General features: G+C 39.1%; 1 protein-coding gene across 1 annotated transcript in view; it reads left to right on the top strand.

Annotated features, from left to right (window-relative positions):
- The window catches only part of OFD1 (OFD1 centriole and centriolar satellite protein), a 1,865,993-nt gene that overhangs the window by 316,638 nt on the left and 1,528,236 nt on the right, over positions 1-21,119 (top strand). The window contains exons 8-9 of the mRNA XM_044072530.1: positions 17,912-18,019; positions 18,211-18,347. Of these exons, the coding sequence (XP_043928465.1) occupies positions 17,912-18,019; positions 18,211-18,347 (245 nt within the window). The remainder of the gene's footprint in view (positions 1-17,911; positions 18,020-18,210; positions 18,348-21,119) is intronic.

The following is a 21,119-nucleotide window of genomic DNA, read 5'->3' as shown; positions in this document are numbered from 1 at the left end:
CTAGGCACTTTAAAATGCTTCCAGTCTGCAAATTCTTCCTCTTTACATCCTTCCACAGGCTTTTCTGGTATTCTTGTTTCTGAAGGATGGTTATTTCCAAATTCCCATTCATTTTTCTTAGAGGAAGTTTCTCAGGTTCTTTGCTTGTTCATCACATTTTCAGTTCTCTGTTTTAACTATTTGGTTTTCCACAACCCACATCACAAAATGCGTAGCTGCTGCGATTGCCTGCAGTAGAAATCATGGACTTTAAATAATTCCATAACTCGGCAACCTACTAATACAAGCATTCTCTCAGGAGAACTTGTTAAAGCACCTCTTCTGTACTATATCCTGTCTACAGAGTCTGGGGTTCACAATAAATCTAAAAAATCTGCATTAACCCCTACACAAGACCTGGTCTTTCTAGGCTGTGGGCTAAACACATCTCATGTTTGCTTTTCTCCCATAAGAGAAGGTCTGATCTGTCTCTCGATGTACTTTCAATCCCTACTTGCCTCATCAAGCTTTCCCTGCAAAGGAACTTCTCAGAATTCTGGGGTTAATAACTGTATCCATCCCTATGATTCCTTTTGCAAAACTACATATGAGAAGATCCAGTGATACCTAAAATCTCTTTGGTTCCACCATTCTCACCCTCTGGGCACTTCCATCCCACTACTTCCCTTTCTGAGAAGAGATTTACAGTGGTGGATCTCTCAGGTACAGCTCAGTCCAGGGCTTCCATTCAGTCCACACCATTCAGGAACTGCACACAGATGTTTCAAACTTAGCTTAGAGGGCATGGACATGCCCTAAGAGACCAGGGTCAGTAGACCCTTAAACAAAGTAAGGAACACATCAAAGTGAAATAAATCGTATTAAGGCCCTGCAGATTTTTTTTTTGTACTCATGGAATCTAGCTCCTCTCTGGATTGGATAGTGCACCTGCCCTGTGTTATATGAACAAGCAGAGTGACCAAATCATATTAGCTATGCAGATTGGCTCTTCTACCATGGGAACAGGAGATAAAAGCAAACCTGTCCCTACAAGCAGTTTATATTCCCTTCCAGAATAATGTCCTTGCAGATTCTCTAATCAGATCATTCAAAGATCCTCCCAAATGGAAGTTGAACGGGGAGGTCTCCAAAACTTAGCCCACAAGTGGGGAATTCTTCAGATAAACTTATTTGCCTCTATTCACAACAAGCAGCTCAAGCTGTTTTGATTCAGGACTCCATGCCCCCCTGCCTTGAGGATGGATGCCATGTTCTTCACTTTGGAGGGGAAGGTTCTCTTTACTTTCTCTCTTCTTCCTTTAAACCAAAAGGCTTGGTTAAAGATCCAGATGGATAAGCCAAAAACTTGGTGGTAGCTTCCTTTTGGCCCATGCAGCATTAGTTCTCTGTTATCCATCATCTAGCCCAGGGGACATAATCACAAGTTACCCTACAGAGTGAACTTGCTTGCACAAAATGGGTTCCTTGCTTCATACCAGCCTCTTATCTCTCAGCCTGACAGTGTGACTGATAGAATTCTGATCCCTTTCAGACACCAATTTTCTGAGGAAGTGATCCAGGTTCTTCAGGAGGTGAGAATTCTTATTACCAGAAAGTCTTGATATATCAAAATGGAAAAGATTTTCTGCCAGGTCTTATACTAACTTACAGAATCCTATTCAAACTGGGATTCTTAATGTTCTATAAGAGCCAGTCTAGCCTATTCCTCATTTAAGACTTATTTATCTACCATGTCTGCTTCTATATCCGCCGCAGTTTTATAGAGTTGAAGTTAAACAGTGAGACCTTAACTTTGTCATGGAAGAACTTACTCAGCCACCTTTTAAGCCAGCAGATTCTGCTTCTCTGAAATTCTGTACATGGAAAAGTAACCTATTAGTAGCTGTTACTTCTGTTAGAGGGTTTTTTGAGCTTCAAGCCCTTAGGCCTGTCCTCCTTTCCTTATTTTTCTTTAAGCATAAAGTTATCAATTACATTTCCCCAGCCAGGCCATTAATCTTTACACCTTCTTTCCAAACCTTAATAACAGAGGTGAAAGACTCTTGAATTCCCTGGATCTCATGGGCAGTTCACATTTTATTTGGATAAAATTAACATTTGAAAAACTAACCAGCTGTTTGTTTCCTTCCAGGAGGCCAAGTGGGGTAACCCATTCTTCAAGAAAATCATTGCCAACTGGATTTCCAAGTCCATTTCTTTTTGTTATTTCAGTAATGGTATTGCCTTACTTTCTCCAGTTAAGGCCCATTCCACTAGAGCAATTGCTTCCTCTGGAGCTTTTTACAAAGACATCAATTCCGGAACTATTCTAAAAGCAGCCACTTGGTCATCTGTGCACACTTTCATGAACCAGTGTATGGCAGATGCTTTCTGTAGATCCAGAGCCTCCTTTGCTATATCTGTTCTCTCTGACTTACTTGACAGTTACTCTATGTCTAAGCCACCCACCCTTTCCAAATATTAAGCTTTGGGAATCACCCAATAGTAAAACACACCTATGAGACTCCACTGCAAACTCAATATTTATTAATTCACTGTTAAGTGCTTTCATCTCCTACTATCAGGACTTCATAAGAGCTTACTAGATTATCTAGCCATGCATTCATATAAAAATTCTTATTGTAAGCATGTAACCCATTTTGGCCAGTCAGTCAACCCTTAAAAATGTGAACATAAGCATACCTTCATTTAAAAAAATAGGAGCAAAAATCGTTCCTGCTCAACATTTAAACTATAGTATAAAACTGACAGAATTAATGCAGTCTCATAAACTTCCAAATAATGCATCCTTCTTTGTATCAAATAAGATAAAATAATTAATTAAATTGTTAGTAATTCTTTAAGCCTTAAACATAAAAAAGCTTTATATGAAAATTTGCAGATGTTGAACAGTCCATGATATTTAAATTTCATTTCACATTAGGCATTGATGGTAATGGGAGGCTGCAGTGGTGCAGCGGTTAGCATTGCCGCCTCACAGCAAGAGGTTCTGCGGTTTAATCCTTGGCTGGGTGCCTTCTGTGCACAGTCTGCATGTCCTCCCTGTGGTCACATGGGTTTTCTCTGGTTTCCTCCCACATCCCAAAGACATGCTGTAGGTGGATTGGACACTCCAAATTGGCCCTAAGTGTGAATGCGTGCGTGTGTGTTCCTTCTGTGGAAGGTTGGGCACTGGGCTGGCAACTCAACACCATAAAAACTCCACTGCAAATCATGAGTGGACAGGTGATCTGCTGTGGTGACCCCTAGGTGGGAAAAGTCGAAAGAAGAAGAAGAAGATTAGGCATTCATGGTAAATGCATTATATGGAAGTTCCTGAAATCACAAAGTACAAACAAAATACAGATTTCCCCATCCGCTAGGTAATTTCAAGTGAATTTAATTTTAAAGTATTGGATATAGACAAAACTTCATTCAAACTGGGGTGATTGTTGGCATCTAATTTTAGCAGCCACAGTAACTCTTTTTCTTCCAAAATTTCTCCCAGTAGTGATCCCCAGAGTTTTTTTTTTCACCTTATTTAGTGCACAAAATTGAAAGTGATGAGACAGATATTTTCCTATGTGTTTGAAACGGGTGTTGTTGGTATTACGTCTTATGTCATATAGATGCATATACATCCATTCCCTCAAAATCCTGTCTTTCCTACATAGAAACTTGTAAATTCCTAACATAATGCCAGATAGCCCCCCCCTAGCCACAATTATAATGTCGCTTAAATTCAGTGTACTGCTGTTTTACATTGATGTGGTTGCTTTCATAAATGTATCTACAGTGGTAGAAACTATATAAGCATATTTAGAAGTTCCCTGTTTTTTCTATTGTAATGTGTGACATTATTGTAGCCTTCCAAAATATCTGTAAAACTCTTTCCCCATTTATACACAATAATAGGTTTGCCACCCAACTTGTCTAATAAATTCTTATTGTTCACAAATGAATTCCAATTTCTTTCCACTGTTTGGCAAATAGCTTGATGTCCCACAGTGTAAGTCATAATCAGTGATTTGATATAAAGTTTCTTAATTTGACACTCATTGTTTTAATAATTCCATTTTCCCTTGTAAGTAGACTATAACATCCTGATCTCATTTTATTGTGTACTTTGTCAGATATGGGCTTAAAAATCCCAAGAATATTCCTTTTTAGAAAACATGTCAGTAAGTTTATCACATTATATAAAAAAAATGGCCATATTCTGAAACCATCCTTGCCAGTTGTACTGGCTGCCCCATAACTGTTGCTTTCTTTTGTTGTGGCAGGTAGTAATTCTTAAAATGTGAGATTGCATTTGACTGTGTACATTTTTGGAAAAATTGTAGATATAAATCCTTTTAGGACTATATCTTTACTGATTTCAGTATCCAAAATAACACACTCTAGTCATATTGATTTCATGTGTAAATCTTGAAAAAAATCAGTGATATAATTGATATAGTGAGAAATTCATTTATTTTTTTTCTCTTCTGTGTCTACCCACTTCCCCAAAAAAATACAAATATCATCAAGAAACCTTGAATATAAACACCTTGATTGGGCATATGAACTTCTGATTAAAATATTTTTTCACACTGGGCCATAACTGTATATGTGAATAATGCGGAACAGGCAAACCCCATGGCCATGTCTGTGAAAATATAGACCTTCAAAACAGATATAACTGTTTGTTAAACCTATATCCATAAGTTCTGCCATTAAGTCAATGTCCATTTAGAAACCATGCTCTGATTCTAATACAGATTCTTGGAACCTTTCCAATCTTGTGTCATGGGAATGATTGAAAACCGGTCTTTCATTTCAGTGGTAATAAACACTATATTATCTAGCTGTGGGACATCTTTCAACTTTAAAAAAAAAAAAAAATTCCATGAATCTTTCAGTAAATATTTATATGCACCCAAAACATTTTTGAGTTGTGTTTCCCAGTGCCTCACTAGCGGGTGTTTTTTTGATTTACCAGCATCTACAATTGGACAAAGTGGGTGTGTATGTGTGTGTGGGTGGGGGAGTTCTGCCATATTTTTTGTTCTGTATTTTGAGGATTCTAAAAATTTTTGGAAGCAAGTGTATTTCTACCCATAAATATTTGTCCACATCCCCATTACTCTGCCCTTGCATGCACATATCATATAAAATTATGTTTATTTTTCTATATGCAATGATGACTTCATTATATGAAACTTCCACGCAAGACACATCACATAAAAGTACATTCATCTTACTGAGGTAATGGAAGCTATTCACAACTACTAACCCACCCTCTTTGTCTAGTTTCACAATCCTAATATTTTTATTTAGAGAAATATTCAACAATTCCCATTAATCAGTGGGCATATTATACCAAGAGCTGGTCTTTGAATGCATTACACTCCCAATATCACACTCACTTAATTTTTCAAACAACTGGATCATGGGATACATCGGGGAATTAAATACACTACTTATTGTACACTGCTATTAATTATATGACCATCCCCTTGATCACTGACAATAAGACAAAAATTTTGTTTACTGGTATAAAGCTTTAAATTGATTAAAAATATCGGTTACTGTAGGCCTTCTTGCTGGGGCATAGGTGTAACTGTTGTCTAATAGAGCAGCATGTTGTTCAACTGGGAAACAAATGCAATTAGAAATTTTAAAGTCTCCTTCTTTGTTGATAATGTTGTTGCAGGTATCAGGAAGTTTCACCTCTCGTTTCCCAGTGAAAAATTCCTTCTTGTCCCTTTTTTGGTTTAACTATGTGCCACAAAGACCATGGCGTCTGTGGCTGTGTTCTCTGTTGTGAGTAATTTTTCCTTTGCTTCCTGATCCAGTAGGATTGGAGGGTATTGGAAAGGACCCCCTTCTTCACTGTTGTATTGATACTACCAGTCTGCCCTTCATCTTGGGAGCCATTGGTGTAGTTTAAAGTGGTGATGTTTGAATATTTTGTAGTTAGAACAGGGTATGCTTTTTTTATCTTGGCAGTCTTTATTCTTGTCCAACATTTTTTCTTTCCTAACTTTGATTTAGTCACAAGACATGACTGCATGTAAAAGTATCATTATATTTGTTATAACAATTGGAAAATAGCAAATATTGAGTACTCCAAATTATTCAGTGATTACTGGAAAATATCCCTCTCACTATTTTATATACTAAGTGAGGTAATAAAAAACCTAGGGTGGACCATGGGGAAAATTTTTAGAAGGAAGAGAGTTATGGTGGCAACTAAAATTAGATGCTGGCAATCATCCTGAGGTCATTGACCTGAAGATCAGAGCCACAGGACTAGAACACCAATAACAGCTTTATTTATCGTATCCCTCTCTGGCAAGTTTGCTATATTTAGCACAGAGCTACACCCACACAGAGTCCTTTATTCAAGACTCGGAGAGGTTTGGAAAGGTTCAAAGTGTGAGAAACAAGCTTTCCATCAAAGAGGAAGCAAAACACTTTTATTTAAATTCTGCTTAAATATTTTAAGTTGCACTTACAGTGACCTGAGTGGTGATACCTTCTTTTTGTTCTTTTCTGTTTTTTCCATATTTTAGCCAAAAAATTATCCTTTTGTATTTTTTTAGTTTGTTCTGTGACCTTTGTCATTTGCAGTTCTGGGAAGATTGTATATTACTGTAACATTTTAGCATCATTTATTTATACATTCTATTGCACATCTGTCTCTATCAGTAGAATTACTTGTAAAACCTAGCTGTTTGCATTTTGATCCTTGACTGGAGCTTTGATCTTGTAGTTTGTGTCTCATTTCTGACAGAAGTGTGAACTACTACAAGATTTGATCCTCATTTGGTCTTTTATTACAGCATTTTTTCCATAAACAACATTACTGGTAAATTTCTGAATAAACTAGTGCCTTGGTCTGTGGTGGGATTACAGTAGTGGCAGTACTGTGAAATCTGGTCTGGATTTGTGATTAAGTTCTTTTACAGCTGTTTATATTCCAGTTTTGCTACTAGACATTCATATTCTGCTTATCAGTTGCATTCCAGTGGCTTTCTGTTTATTTTGCTACTGTTTTCCCCTATCCATTGCGTGTGATCCAGCCCACACTGAGACATTAAACTAATGTTTCTGAAATTTTAACCATGAGACTAGTGCTCTAATGGGCGCTGGGCTGGCAACTCGACACCGTAAAACTCCACTGCTGGTCATGAGTGAACAGGTGATCCGCTGCGGCGACCCCTAACCAGGAAAAGCCAAAAGAAGAAGACGATGACTAGAGCTCTAATATTGGCTTTATTTGATTGGATCCCTCTCTAGGAAGTCTAATTCTTGCAGCTTGAATTTTTCCCAAGCCTCCTACCCTTTTCCTGTTGTAGTTCTAAATGGCTGTATCTCTGGCTTTTGTCCCTTATGTTAATCTGACTTCCAAATTCCCTCCTTCCCCTCTTTCATTACTGTTGTCTGTTATGTAAGCTTTTATAGCACTTTTCCCACCCATTGTTTTCCATATATCCATAATACTAAGTGCCCACCTTGCAAATCAGTATTACTACAAATTGTCTCCTATTCATTTTCTCAGAGCTGCTATCTGATTGGTGCCCTTGCTATACAATGAGAGGGTCCTGAGTTGCTCCTGGTCCATCCTTGGCAGATAAGTGATTTATTTTATTGATGTTCACTTCAGTTAGCTGTTTTAGAGTGCTGCTGCTTTAATTTTGCTTTATTTGTTGGTTTTGCCTTTAAATCATTGTAAAAGTCCCTAATACTTGAAATTGCCTTGTCCAGGTAATTTGTTTAAGTTATTTTTGTTGCAGCATTACACTCTAAAGCATTCTTTTTTGGTGTTTTTGCATTAAGAGCTTAGCAGTGTCCTGTACAGATGCAAACATCTAGATAGTAAATTTTATCCATAAAACTACACTTAGAACTGAAATCTGTAAATTAGTTTCGGTAAAACAAAGCCATTGCACATAGACAAGCTACAAGTTAAGTAGCACTACTATCAAATCTTAGCACAATCTAACCTAGTTTGGGGATGAACCCTAGAGACCACCCAAGGAGACCTCTCAACCCCAATCCATAACCTATAGTAGCCCACTCAAGTACAGATCTGGCCAACGTGGATATGTAATTTCCAAATGTCTCTGTAGCCAGCTTGGTAGATATGGACACCTTGAGACATTGTAGCAGTTGTTTCATGTTCACAGAAAACCATTTAATACTTAAACAAAATACAGTATGCAAGAGATGCACATACAGAATTTCACTGGAGGCAAAAATCTTATGTACAAGCAAGGTTGTCAAAAACACACTCACTACATCCACTATACATAGTATCAACCACACACACACAGACCAGCTTATGCTGAGGCACTAAAACCTCAATGATCTCCTAAGCCTATAAATGGCAACATCTATCTTTGGCAATCTCTAAAGTACTCATTAAAAGCAACACCAAACACCATACATATGCCTACACCCAGTGGAGCCCCAAGAGCAAAGCCCATAAGGCAAGCAAACACATTACCTAGGACTCTTGTCATTGTATGAGACACATATGCCCCACTCATTAGCCTGAAAAAGGAGAGGATAATAGTTGCTTATCTGGAGCCTAGATCCGTCGAGTTACGGACCCATTCAAGTCACTACACCACAGATGCCAGTATGATTCTGTCATAGTCCTTGTAGTCATTAATGGCCTGTGATGTACCTCCCTGGGCCATATAAAGAGAGACATTATTGAGCTCTCTGAATGTGTCTCAGGCAGATATGCGCTTTGCATTGAGCTTTACCAAAAGTGATTCTACAATATGAATAAAATATGATTGACTTCAACAATTGGCCTAGTTTCTGGTATTTTTCTAGAGAAATTAGACATGATCAGATTGGGAGCGAACAGTTAACAAACCACGTTGCTTTGCAAAGGATGGTCTGTAGCTGTCCTCCCCATACTTCTGAATATTGCCTAAAATTTTATTCACCACCTTATTGCCTTTTTTAGGCAGTGCCAAAGCGACATACTTGCTAACATAGCAAATAAATTAAACCTAAAGGTGTTATTGCTCAATACTAGGAGCATAAACAAGAAATTCCGCACCCTAAAAGCTCCCTCACTCAGGAGAATATAGACATTTGTGCCATTACCAAGACATTGTTTAAATCTGCAGAAAATCCTGCAGTATAAGACTTCAGTGCCTACCACACATTTAGACCATCAGCTGCACATACAGAGACAAAAGTTGGAGGAGTCTCGATCTACATTAGCAACAAGTTTACCTCTAGTTTGGTTAAACAGGATGATGCCTGAAGTTTATCCATGTGCAAATCACCACTATATCCTAGCAACCTTTTGCAAAGCAATGTGGTTTAACTGTTCCCTCCCAATCTGATAATGCCAAATTCCTCTAGAAAAACACCAGAAACTAGGCCAATTATTGAAGTCAATCATAATTTGTTCATATTATAGAATCACTATTATTTAAAAATGCACCCAACATAAAACCCCTCAAAAACCCTATTCCTTCATTTCAAAATGCCGAAACCTTACTGTCAACACTGTTCATAAATAATACCAAAAAAATTACCTTCATCTGCTGCTATATCCCACCAGGCAATAACTCTCCCACCATAGAAGAGATCCTTCAGTGGATCTCTGATAAACTACCACAGGAAACAATTATGTTAGGTGATCTAAATACAGACTGGTTAGCCTGCAACAATAATACTCCAACAAACCATATAAATCTCTATGGTTTCACACAGCTCATTCAGGAACCAACTAGAACAGATAAAAAATCAAATAAGCAATCAATTCTAGACTGGACTCTAGTTAACTGCCCTAAAGAAAACTATCTCACAGGATGTCTTCCAGACAGCCTAAGTGACCACCTCCTCACCTTCTTGCAATGAACACGCAAAAATCCCTCCAACCCCATAATCTATTGACAGGTTAGAAAAGAAACCAATCTGAACACAGAGAAATCTCAACCATATCCTAAAACACTGTAAATGGGACCCCCTACTAACGTTAAACCTAGAACAAGCAGTAGAATACTTTAATAACACTTTTATCAATGTCCTCAATTCATTAGCACCCATCAGAAGAATCAGAGTAAAAACTAACTATGCCCCATGGCTAAGCAAAAACACAAGAGCCCTCCTAAAAGCTAGGGATAAGTCATGGAAAGCATGGAAAAGAGATATGTCCAACTCATCCAAGCAAAACTACCAAAACCTAAGAAACCAAGCAAAAAAGCAAACACTACTCGATAAACTAAACTACTTCCTTAATGTCCAAAATAAACACAAGAAAAACTCACAAAGGTTCTGGCACGCCATCAATTCACTACTTAAACCAGGTAAAACAGCCACCCCAACCCCGGCCACCAACAACATTGATACAGACATTGCAATTTAACCACCCAATTTAACCACCACTTCACTAAATCTATCTTAACCCTGTCTACTCAACTTTCCAACAACAACCAGCCCCACACCCCAAAACAATCCCCTAACAATACTCTGTCCTTTACCCTCTCACCTGTTCCTACCTCCACAATCAAAAAACTGCTACAAAAACTTAAACCAACCACCCTTGCTGCAGACAACCTACCAGCAAACTTCCTAAAAATAGCAGCTGATGCACTATCTTACCCTGTTTCCATTCTCATTAATCGCTCCATTCAGGAGTCATACACCCCAAAGTTATGGAAAGCATCATACATTCTCCCCCTTCATAAACTCTTATGACTGGTGGAAACTCTTATGACTTTTCTAACTATTGCCCCATAGCCATCTTACCTCCCCTTATCCAAAATACTGGAAAGATGTATACACTCTCAAGTGATGCAATTCCTAAACTCTAACAATCTCCTCTCCCCCACACAACACAGCTTCCAACAGCACCACAGCACCACTACTGCTCTCCTTCACCAACACAATCAACCAATGCAAAAATAACAACTATGTCACAGCAATATTCTTAGATCTTTCTAAGGTATTTGACATGGTATCCCACCCCTTACTTCTTGACTCACTAACCTCCCTAACCTTTACCCCACCTACCATAGCATGGTTTAAAAGCTATTTAACAGACAGACAACAGTCTGTACAATGGCAAAACAAACTATCTCCCCTACTCCCAAACACTGTAGGAGTCTCACAAGGTTCAATATTGGGACCATTACTTTTTACCATATTTACTAACAGCCTTCATATTTCCTCCCAACATGCCACATTAATACAATATGCAGATGACTCTACTCTCAACTGCTCATCACCATCTCTCACTACCCTGCAAAAACTAACCCGGGAATCCTTAACCCGGGAATCCTTTACCTCAGTAAAAATCTAGATCACCCAGATCCAACTCTTACTCAATCCCAATAAGACCAAACTACTCATATTTGCTCCTAACAAAACTAAAACCACCCAACCCCCATTCACAGTCACATCCAAAAATGACACTAACATCTCCCCCACCCACAACACCAAACTACTAGGAGTTACAATTGACAACAAACTGCTATTTGACACGCATATATCACAATCAAAAAAGTACATAAAAAATGGGTACCCTATACAGACATAAAAAATTCCTGTCTGATCAGGCACATTATCACCCTCGCCCAAACTCATCTACTCTCTACACTCCTGTATGCCGCACCTATCCTTACCCACCCTAGAAAGCAAAACCTTGAACAACTAGAGTCATGCTACAATAAAATTGCCAGATTTGTCAACAACTGTTCCTTCAAAACCCATCATTGTCAGGCGCTACAAGAACTTAAATGGTTAGAACTCCCCCAACTAACTGATAATTGCCTACAATATTGTAAAACATCCTGACAAAACTCCATCTCTAAACAAATTCCTAACCAGGTACACAACTAACCGCCCACTCCACTCCTCAGAAAAAAACTCTCTTCTATTTTGAAAAAGCTAATAACTCTGCAGGAAAAGCTCTTTTCTCCTACAACATTGCCAGAAACTGGAACAACCTCCCTACCTCCCTGACCTCAGCTTCTTCACCTCTACTGTTCAAAAACCATCTCAAGACACACCTATTAAATTCCTGGTTGTGCCCATGCATCACTTAAGAACATGTTCAAAACAGCTTATTACTATGTAGATATTATCTCCTGTGTTGCCATGTACTCAGGAACTCACTCTACATCGATACAATAGGCAGTTCCTGTTGTTTCTGTAACTAGTTTCAGGAACTTCCACTGCTAGTAATTCCCTACTCTTTGAGTCAATTTTTCCAACTCTTGTCTTCATACCAGTAAAGGTACAAATGACCAGCTACCTGCTATTTTTTTTGTTTTCTGTTTTCTTTTCATTTCTTTGCAATATTGTACAAAGCATGCCTCATCCTTATTTTTAAATGTAAGATATGTAAAAACATGTTGATTTTAATTAAGTTGTACAGTTTTTGAATGTAAAAATACCTTTATAATCAATGTTAAATATTCTACATAAGCCTTGTAGAGCTTTTTCTTGGCTATTTCTGTATAAGAATTGGAGCTTTTCTCCCCGGGCCTCCGCTGTAAATGGACACATGTCCAGTCGGATTATCCCGATCATCAAATGTAAAATAAATAAATAAAATAAAGTCATAGATCATCCTTTACATCCCAAGAATTCTATAGCTCATACCTAGACCTACTGGAGACACTTGCTATTAAACCAAATATCCTATTCGTGGGAGACTTTAACTACCCTTCTTAGACTGGTAAACATACACTGCTTCAAACTCGCAGGCACGATGATTCCTGGACTGTATTAAAACATATACTGTTGACCAGATTGTGCACACACCTGCCAGAGATTCAAACATGCTGGACCTGATACTCTCCAATATGGGAGAGCACTGTACACCTCCCAGCACATCCTCACTGTTGAGACCAGATCAGATCACAATGCTGTTGCCTTCAAAATAAAAAAAAACACCTCAGTAACCCCAGCAGACCTTGTAACAGTTAGGAGCTATTCAGAAGTAAACTACATCCAATTAAGTGATAGTTTGTCAAAATACAATGTCCCTCCTAACCCAGAAATCACAACAGCATATGTGGAATTGTTCACAGATACACTTAAAACCAAAACAAACTCTAAAAATAGATCACACTTGTGGAATCCCAACCTTAATAGGGTATGTAACATAAGAAACAAAAGTCATTGATAAAATCAGAAAGAGCAACTCCCATAATAAGAGCTCACTAATTAAACTAAACAGGAAACTAGGAGGACTAATTAAGAACAAACAAGGCCAATTACGAGGTCAAGGTAGTCTCATACTATAAAACAGCCACAAGGCCTTCTACAGCTATGTCCATAACCATAAAGACTGCACATAGCAGTGTATTAAACTGGTGGTCAGTGGTGCCACCTTCACTGAGCAGAGCAACATAGCAAATCTGGCTGGTGAATTCAGATCAAACTTCACCCCCCCCACTCCTCCCTGCCCCCCTCCCCATAAAATATCTACTAGTATACCCCCAACTAGTAGCAAGGAGCAGATTCTGGCGGTTATCACTAAAGTTAAAAATACATCCTCAGTGGACCCTGGAAATATCCTGGGATGCCTTCTAAAATAGTTTGAAACGTGACCTATCAGAACCACGTGACTCACATTTCTTCCCTCTGTAGGGTACTATCTAGAGTCTGCGCTAAGGTACATAAAGAAAGCTGGTGGTGGAATACAGAGGTCCGGGAAGTCATCAAAAGAATGAAGGAGTGCAGGAAAAAGTGTTAGACAGAAAAGACAGACCAGGCTATGAACGAATACTGACTGGCTAGCAAAAAGACTAAGAGAGGACTTGCAGTAGCAAAGAACAGGTTATCGGAGACACTCTCCCATCTTCTGGAACATGACTTGGTGGATGGCACAAAGAAAATCTATAAGGTTGCAAGGCAAAGACAGAAAGAAAAAGAAGACAGTCAGACACCCATCATAAGGCTTGCCAGTAACGACCTGCTCACCAGTCCACAAGGTAAGAAAGAGTACTTCCAGCAGCTTCTGAATGAAGAAAATCCCACAGAAGCTGTACTACCCCATACACCACCTATGGTGAAAGAAGAGGATGAGCCCACCCTAGAAGAAGTAAGAAGAGCACTAAAGAAGTAGTCAAGGGTCAAATACAATGCAAAGATAGTCAGCCTGTTTCACAGATGATTGCAAGAGGAAGGAAAAAAAGGGGTGAGGTTAGGCAGTTAGGTGTAAGTGTTGACAGAAAAGTGAAAAAGGACCATGGCTAAGACACAGTGACTTGGAGGTATGGCGATGGAAATAACAGTATTGAGTGGAAGTTCATGACAACTTGTTTGCACAGCAACAGAAAGGGAAAAAAGAAAGCAGTGGTGGAGATTAGGAATGGGGGTAATCATGGAATTAAGATGGTTTTGGATGATTTAAACAGGTGCAGATGAGATTGATAATGAGACTTTAGTTTAGCTTTGAAGGTATTTTAAGGTGTCTAGCTGAGTGATGAGGAGAGACAGGTTGTTCCAGAGCTTAGTAATCTTATAAGAATATAAGCTCTGTCCGGCTCTCTTGTTGGGTTTGGACATGCACAAAAGCTGCTTATGTGAGGAACGTAGGTTACGTGCTGGGATATAGGTTTGTAGGATAGGTTGGAGTGATATGCATTTATAAGGTTTGTAAATAAGTTTATGGGCAAGAGTGAGTTGTGTGTCGTTTAAGTGGTGAGGGAAATCGAACCAGTTTAATTCTGAGATGACTTGGCAATGATGTGATCGGTTGGACATTCCTGAGGCAAATTTTGCTATTTTGTAGTAGCAATATTCAAATTTATTTCTCAGCGATGTATGGAGATTTTTGAAAATGGTATACCATAGAGGAGGGACAGAATTATTAGAGTGTTGGTTGTCAAATACACAGAGTAATAGAAATAAGATGAGAAATGAGCAGTTCAGATTCAGATCAGGATGCAGCACAATCGACCTGATGTTTGCAGTGAAACAGATACTTGAAAAGAAGCTGGAAATGAGGAAAGAGTCTAATTGGGCATTCCTAGACTTGGAAAAAGCAGACGGCAATGTCTCAAGAAAGCTGATTTGGGCAGTCCTGTGGTGGTTCCATGTCCCAGAAACATTGGTAGAATTAGTGCAAGCTATGTACAAGGCCTATCAGATTTCAGCCCTGAACCCACTGTTGTTCATACGGTTGATGAACTATATTAGCTACAGGTTGGAGGGGACAGGTCAGCAGAATTGCTGTATGCAGACGATGTGGCATTACAGACACGCTCTGAGCAAGAACTCCAGCAAAGCACAGCGAATGGAATGCAAAACTGAAGACACATGGGATGAAACTGAGTACAGATAAGAAGTTGTAATGGCAGCAAATAGGGGAAAGCAGAAGAAGTTGAAAATTGAGATAGAAGGGAAAACAGTGGAAGAGGTTAAGTGCTTCAGGTATCTGGGAGGGATGGTTGAGGAGAAGGGAAGTCTGAGTGAGAAGGTCAAAGCTAGAATCGCAGGGGCTGTCGACAACTGGCACAGTGTTTTAGATGTAATACATGACAGAAAAATGACAAAGAAGCTGAAAAGTAATGTGTACAAAACAAATCTGGGCAGTAAAGACAGAGCAGGTGAGGAAGCTAGAGGAGATGGAACTGCAGTGCTTGAGACAGATGGTAGGATGCACACTCTGGGACAAACAAAGAAATAAGGACATAAGAACAGAAGCCAAAGTAGGTCCAATTGCAGAAAACGTCAAAGAAAACAGATTATGGTGGTTCAGGCACATGTGCAGAAAAGCAGTAGACAATCTAGTGAAGAAGATTTGGGGCAGACAGGAAGAAGGCAAGAGGAAACGAGGGCATCCAGCAAAGAGGTGGATGAATTGTGTGAGAGAATAGCTGCGACAGTCATGAGTGTCGAAGAAGGTAGCAGAGTGACATTGAATAGGGAGAGATGAAGGCAAGTGACAACACCCCAACCCCATATAGAAAATGGGAAAAATGGGATTGATGATGATGATGACGATGGTGAGTCATAGAGGTAAAAGTTAATGTTAAGGGCCTATGGCTGACCAGCTTCGCAAGTGACTGCAGACTGGAAGCTGTCATAGATTTTCCCCATGACACATGCATCTTACAGGAGAGTCCAACACTGACAAATGACTGGTGCCAAAAGTCATGGATTTAAACTCAATGCCAAGAAATGCATTGTAGTGCCTTTTGGGAGAATGGCCACCCAAACTAATTATTTTATTGATAAGACATCTCTAAGAGTTGACTCGGTAGTCAGGGATCTGGCAACGTATGTATACAGTAATCTGGCCTTTGACCAACATTTGGTCAAGGTTGTAAGAGAATCATTCTGTGTAGCCCAAGCTTAAGTATGGACATGACATCCAGGTCAAGGAAGTTGTAGTACCACTTTATTCGGCCCTTATTCAACTCATCATTAAGTATAATGCCCCCTTCAGCTTGTACCTGATCCTACATGTGCAATAGTTGGAATGGCCACAAAGATTCCTTCCCAACAGAATTCAGGGTGTAAACAAATTGTCCTATAGTGATTGCTTTAAAACTCTGTCTCTATACTTGGTGGTCTGCAGGTTACTGAAAGGTGATATATGCCTGGCATACAAGACATCCTTGGATTTAGCTCTGCTGGACCTTTTGTACATCTGCACAATGAACAGCATCAGAACCATTAGATCTAAGGATTTAAATTTTGCTTGTTACATAAACAGGACATTTTGGTGAGACAGATGTGTGTCTCAGAGGATTCCCCTGGTATGAAACAGGCCTCCCATCCATGAGAAGCAGAATTCATCTCCAACCCTATTTAAGTGTAACCTTGCCCAGTGAATGGGAACTCGAAAATTCACCCATGATCTGGCCCCCAAGTATCTGAGGTTCAGAGGCAGAGACTAACATGCCCCTCCCCCCATAACCTTTAGAAACTTCCTAACATACCCCCAACCTAATAAACACCCATGATACATCGGGACACAATTGGATTGGGTTGCCCAGCTGTTAAAATTTATCCCTAAAAACTGATAATAGGTGAGTCATCCTGCTGTAAAATTGTTATAGCAGTTCCTTTAGCCATAAATTTATATAATGATATAGGCATATGTTCTTACAGTGGATAGCTTGAGTTTAAAGCAGGCTGCATTATTGTAGTGAAATGTTCATCTGTGTGCATCTAGGAACACACGTTCTCCAGAACCCAAATTTAACTAGTGTGGAGTAAAGTAGGAGAATGCATTTTTTTGTTGTTAATATGGGGATGGTTACTGTCATTTGGTTGAAACAAAATATGGGTTAGAATTACAGCGGAACTGCAGCAGTTTGTTTAAAGAAGTATATTTACAGCATTATTTGGTTTATGGCTAGGTATACTTACAAGGACAACATTTGTAACTCTGTTTTGGTATTGACCTGTCTTTCTTGCACATTCTATGGCATTTATAACTAACCTGAGCCACAGCTTTGCTTGTTTTTGACTTCTGTTCCCTCTCATTCTCTTGTTACACTGTTCTGATTTTTTTTTGAAAAGTTGCAATAAAAATTTTTAAAACAAAGAAAAATACATTTGGACTAGCACTAGTGCAATGGCAGAGAGAAAGAAGTACAAGGAGAAGCTTCAAGACATGCATACAGTTGGGAGGTTGTTATGGTAGAAGTTTTAAAGTGCAAGCATAAAAAATATTTTTATTTTGTACTTGTTAAACATAGGCAAGAGCTATGGGTAAACTATCTAATGGCAACAAAATGATTATTTAAGAAACATGCCAAAAAGCCATATATTGGCCCTAAGATTGATAACTAGAACAGAAAAGGGAAAGGGGATTAAAGTGTGGCTCTGATATCCATTCACTTAGCAAACTAGATGTACTAATCGGCATTTTTACCTGACTTTTTTCATGTCGTTTTGTATTTGGAATGTGATTCAGATGTTGACTGTTTAATTTTCAATTTTCAAGGTTTCCTTACACATTTGCTTATGGAACTGACAGAGCATCACTTGAACAAAGAAGGGCAAGATGCAAGCACTCAAACAAGCTCTACTCCACAGTACAGAGAATCTATTGGTAAGGCTCATGTCTTAAAATTGACACAGACTTCATTTCTGAACATAGTTACTTAAGATGCCACATACCAGTTTTGTTCAACCTTACTGCCAAATGTCACTGGTTACAAGTTATGTAAGAACCGAATACAGCATATGAACAAAATGGCAAAGATAAATGTGAGATTTTGAAATAGTGTTTTTTGATTTCAGTTGAAAAACTACAGCTGGTTGATGAACAGTTTGCCGCAGCATACCCAGAAGTTCTTACAAGTACATCTTTGGAAAGTAAGCTTGCAGAATATCGTAAACAGATACAGGAACAGCTTCAAACAGAAATGGATCAAAAGGTACTTGCCTAAGAATTAATACAGTGTTATCGTGTTTTGTGAAAGGTACTGGAAAATATTTTGTAAAGCAGTCCATTGTATTAAGCAAACCTTGGCTGTTGTAGTGAGTAAAGAACATGACCAACTTTTAATTCTTTAAGGTATGCTTAAAGCAGCATTAGAAAATTGGTGCAGAAATTAGGGAACCAATTGTAGTCAGATCTCTGAGATGGCAAACTGAGCTGCACATGTTGTGTATCCCTTTGCTGTTGTGTTGTATGTGTTTTAAAAATAAAAATGAATTGCTTTAATTCGTATAAAAATATGTGATTGAACTTGTCTGCATGCATTTTGTCCCAGATATCCCATATCTATTTCTTTGTCAGCCTAGTTTCTTTGAACCGTCACTCATTTAATTCTGGCAGCACTTTCATTGTTTTGCTGTTTTCTGCACTTTGGAGGATTTCCTAATGTTTTGCTCCTTTTCTTTTGCTGACCTTGATTAAGCATTTGCGAACCCCATTTAATTGTTGTGTTTGTGTGGTTTTTTTTTCATTTGGGGTGAGGGCTGGGCTTTAGAGTGTTTGTTTATCATCATATTGTGGAGTAATGGCATTTTATTTCTTTCCCAAGGAACTAGAGCAGTAATCCTATTATTCAGCTAAGTATTATTCCCATGCAAGTTCTGCTCTGACTGTTTAGGAAGTTGAGCTGCTGCTTTTTATAACTGTGCAGTTTTTGTAGCTGGTAACGTAGAGGGATAGAATCGTGGCTACCATCCAGATGAATGGGGTTTAGTAAGCAGCCCTGATGCTGATGGAGCCAGCCAGATCAGGGAGAGTAATAAAGGGACTTTGTCTGCTTCAGACTCCTGGGGTTTGGCATGTGCCTGAAAATGTCTATTCCACAGATTTCCATATGGATTTCCATGGTGGAAATTGGCAAAACATACAGGATGTTTGTTTTTGGTATGGAGAAGTCACATTTGTCTATCTGTTGGACTTGCATTACTTGTTAAAATGAGTGACAGTCCTTTTTGACACACATTGCGTGTTATCCTAAAGAATGCTACCCAGGCATGTGCTGTGGTTAGGTCTTAATTGGAAAATCTTAAACTCAACCAAAGATTAAGGCTCCACTTCTGGCACCTGACTGCAAAGGCCCATAGGGCTGTCACCTTTAGGGGAACAAGTCACAAATCAATAGGATGGCCAGGGTGAGGGCACGATGATCAGATATGAGGATTGGAACAAGAAAAAAATACTGGGGAGTTTCTCCAATCTCTGGTAAATGTACAGTGCATTGGGTCTAAGGAATTCCTCCCTTTACTCTTAAGGAAGTTAAGCCAAACAATGACACTTGGTTCCTTCCTCCATTTGGACAATATTCTGATACTTGGGTACCCTGTACGAATCTGTGTCTAGCTGATGAATGTCTTGCCAAAACCGTCCATTTGATACCTTACAATTGATAAAAGAAATGTGAGAGTCTGGTCACCATGCATTGCAGTGTGGGAAATTCCCCCTTTAGTTTTCGCCCTTTGGGCTTGAATATGCATTGGAATAATGGATAGCTGCTGCTCTTCATAGAAGAATTGAGAATTCATTGATAAAGTTTCTCTGTATATTATCATACCAGTATAAATATCTTGTTTACAATAAATGTTGCTTTCCTGATTATATCTCTGTGTGGTTCATACCCTTGTTACAACAGGATACCAATTTTGTGTTACTGGGCATTATGAATGCCTTTTGGCAGATTGTTGTGTGGATCTTCACAAGTATTTTTTATCATTTGTTCTAGATTGTCTTCATTTTGAGTATAAGGCATTATTATGTAGTCTCGTCGGTGCACACACAATGTTTGTCAATATGCTAGCAGTAAGGGCAGTAGCTTCTCAATGATGAAACTTATTTTTTTCCCTTGGCCCCACTGATGGTCTCCATTACTGCTGTAGCGTCATTGTTCCTTTTTGCAGGCCCAAGGAGGTTCAGTAAACCAGGACTATTGTCTTTCTGTGGCAGAACACATCTCAGATCCTGATAATGGATGCCTTGCTGGTCACTTGGGGAGCTCACCTCGACTTTCTTGTTCATGATGTCTAGAACACCAGAAAAAAGGGGCTTCACATAAACCACCTAAGGGATATGGCAATTTTTGCCACCCTAGAGGCTGTGAAATGGAAATGAATACAAAATGCCCTCCTTCTCAGGCTAAGGTGAGATGTATGAATAAACAGGGCAGCACATACTTCCACATCCTCTACATAGAAGTGGTTTAGGTTGGCTGTAGCCTATACCCTTACGGCATCACTTTGAAAGACATTTACATTCTGAAAGAAGCGAGTATTCTGACAGACTGCATTAGTTGTAACTCTAGCCCTCTGTCTTTGTCCTGCAGATAATGTAATCCAGCCTGATCAGTGACTTCTGGTAGAGAGTAACTAGTAGATTTCCCTTTTCTCCAAAAAGACAAATGCAGTTCTCCTTCTCTGCATGGTTCAGTATAGCAAAGGGGAACTGATGGTTAATGCATTCTTCTTCTTGTGGCACAGAATATTTCTGTATGTTTTTCCACTGTCCCTCCAGTTCTGTGCCTCATTGCAAAATACAGGCAAGAAAGAGCAGAATGTATCCTGTTAGTCCTGTTTTGATGAACAGGGATGTGATGTTAGGTTTTGATGTCATTGGCAGTGCAGAGAACTTCCGCAGTACAACTGAAGAAGTCAGTCTTGGGTGAAACAGTGTTGGGCTACACCTTTGGGCTTGGCTGTTCTTTAGACCATCTTCTCCC

This window comes from Protopterus annectens, chromosome 5.part0 (assembly GCF_019279795.1).
Source record: "Protopterus annectens isolate FY-2018-M chromosome 5.part0, PAN1.0, whole genome shotgun sequence".
NCBI lineage: Eukaryota > Metazoa > Chordata > Ceratodontiformes > Protopteridae > Protopterus > Protopterus annectens.
The sequence above is the reverse complement of the archived record's forward strand: the minus strand, read 5'-3'. Positions and strand labels throughout refer to the sequence as shown.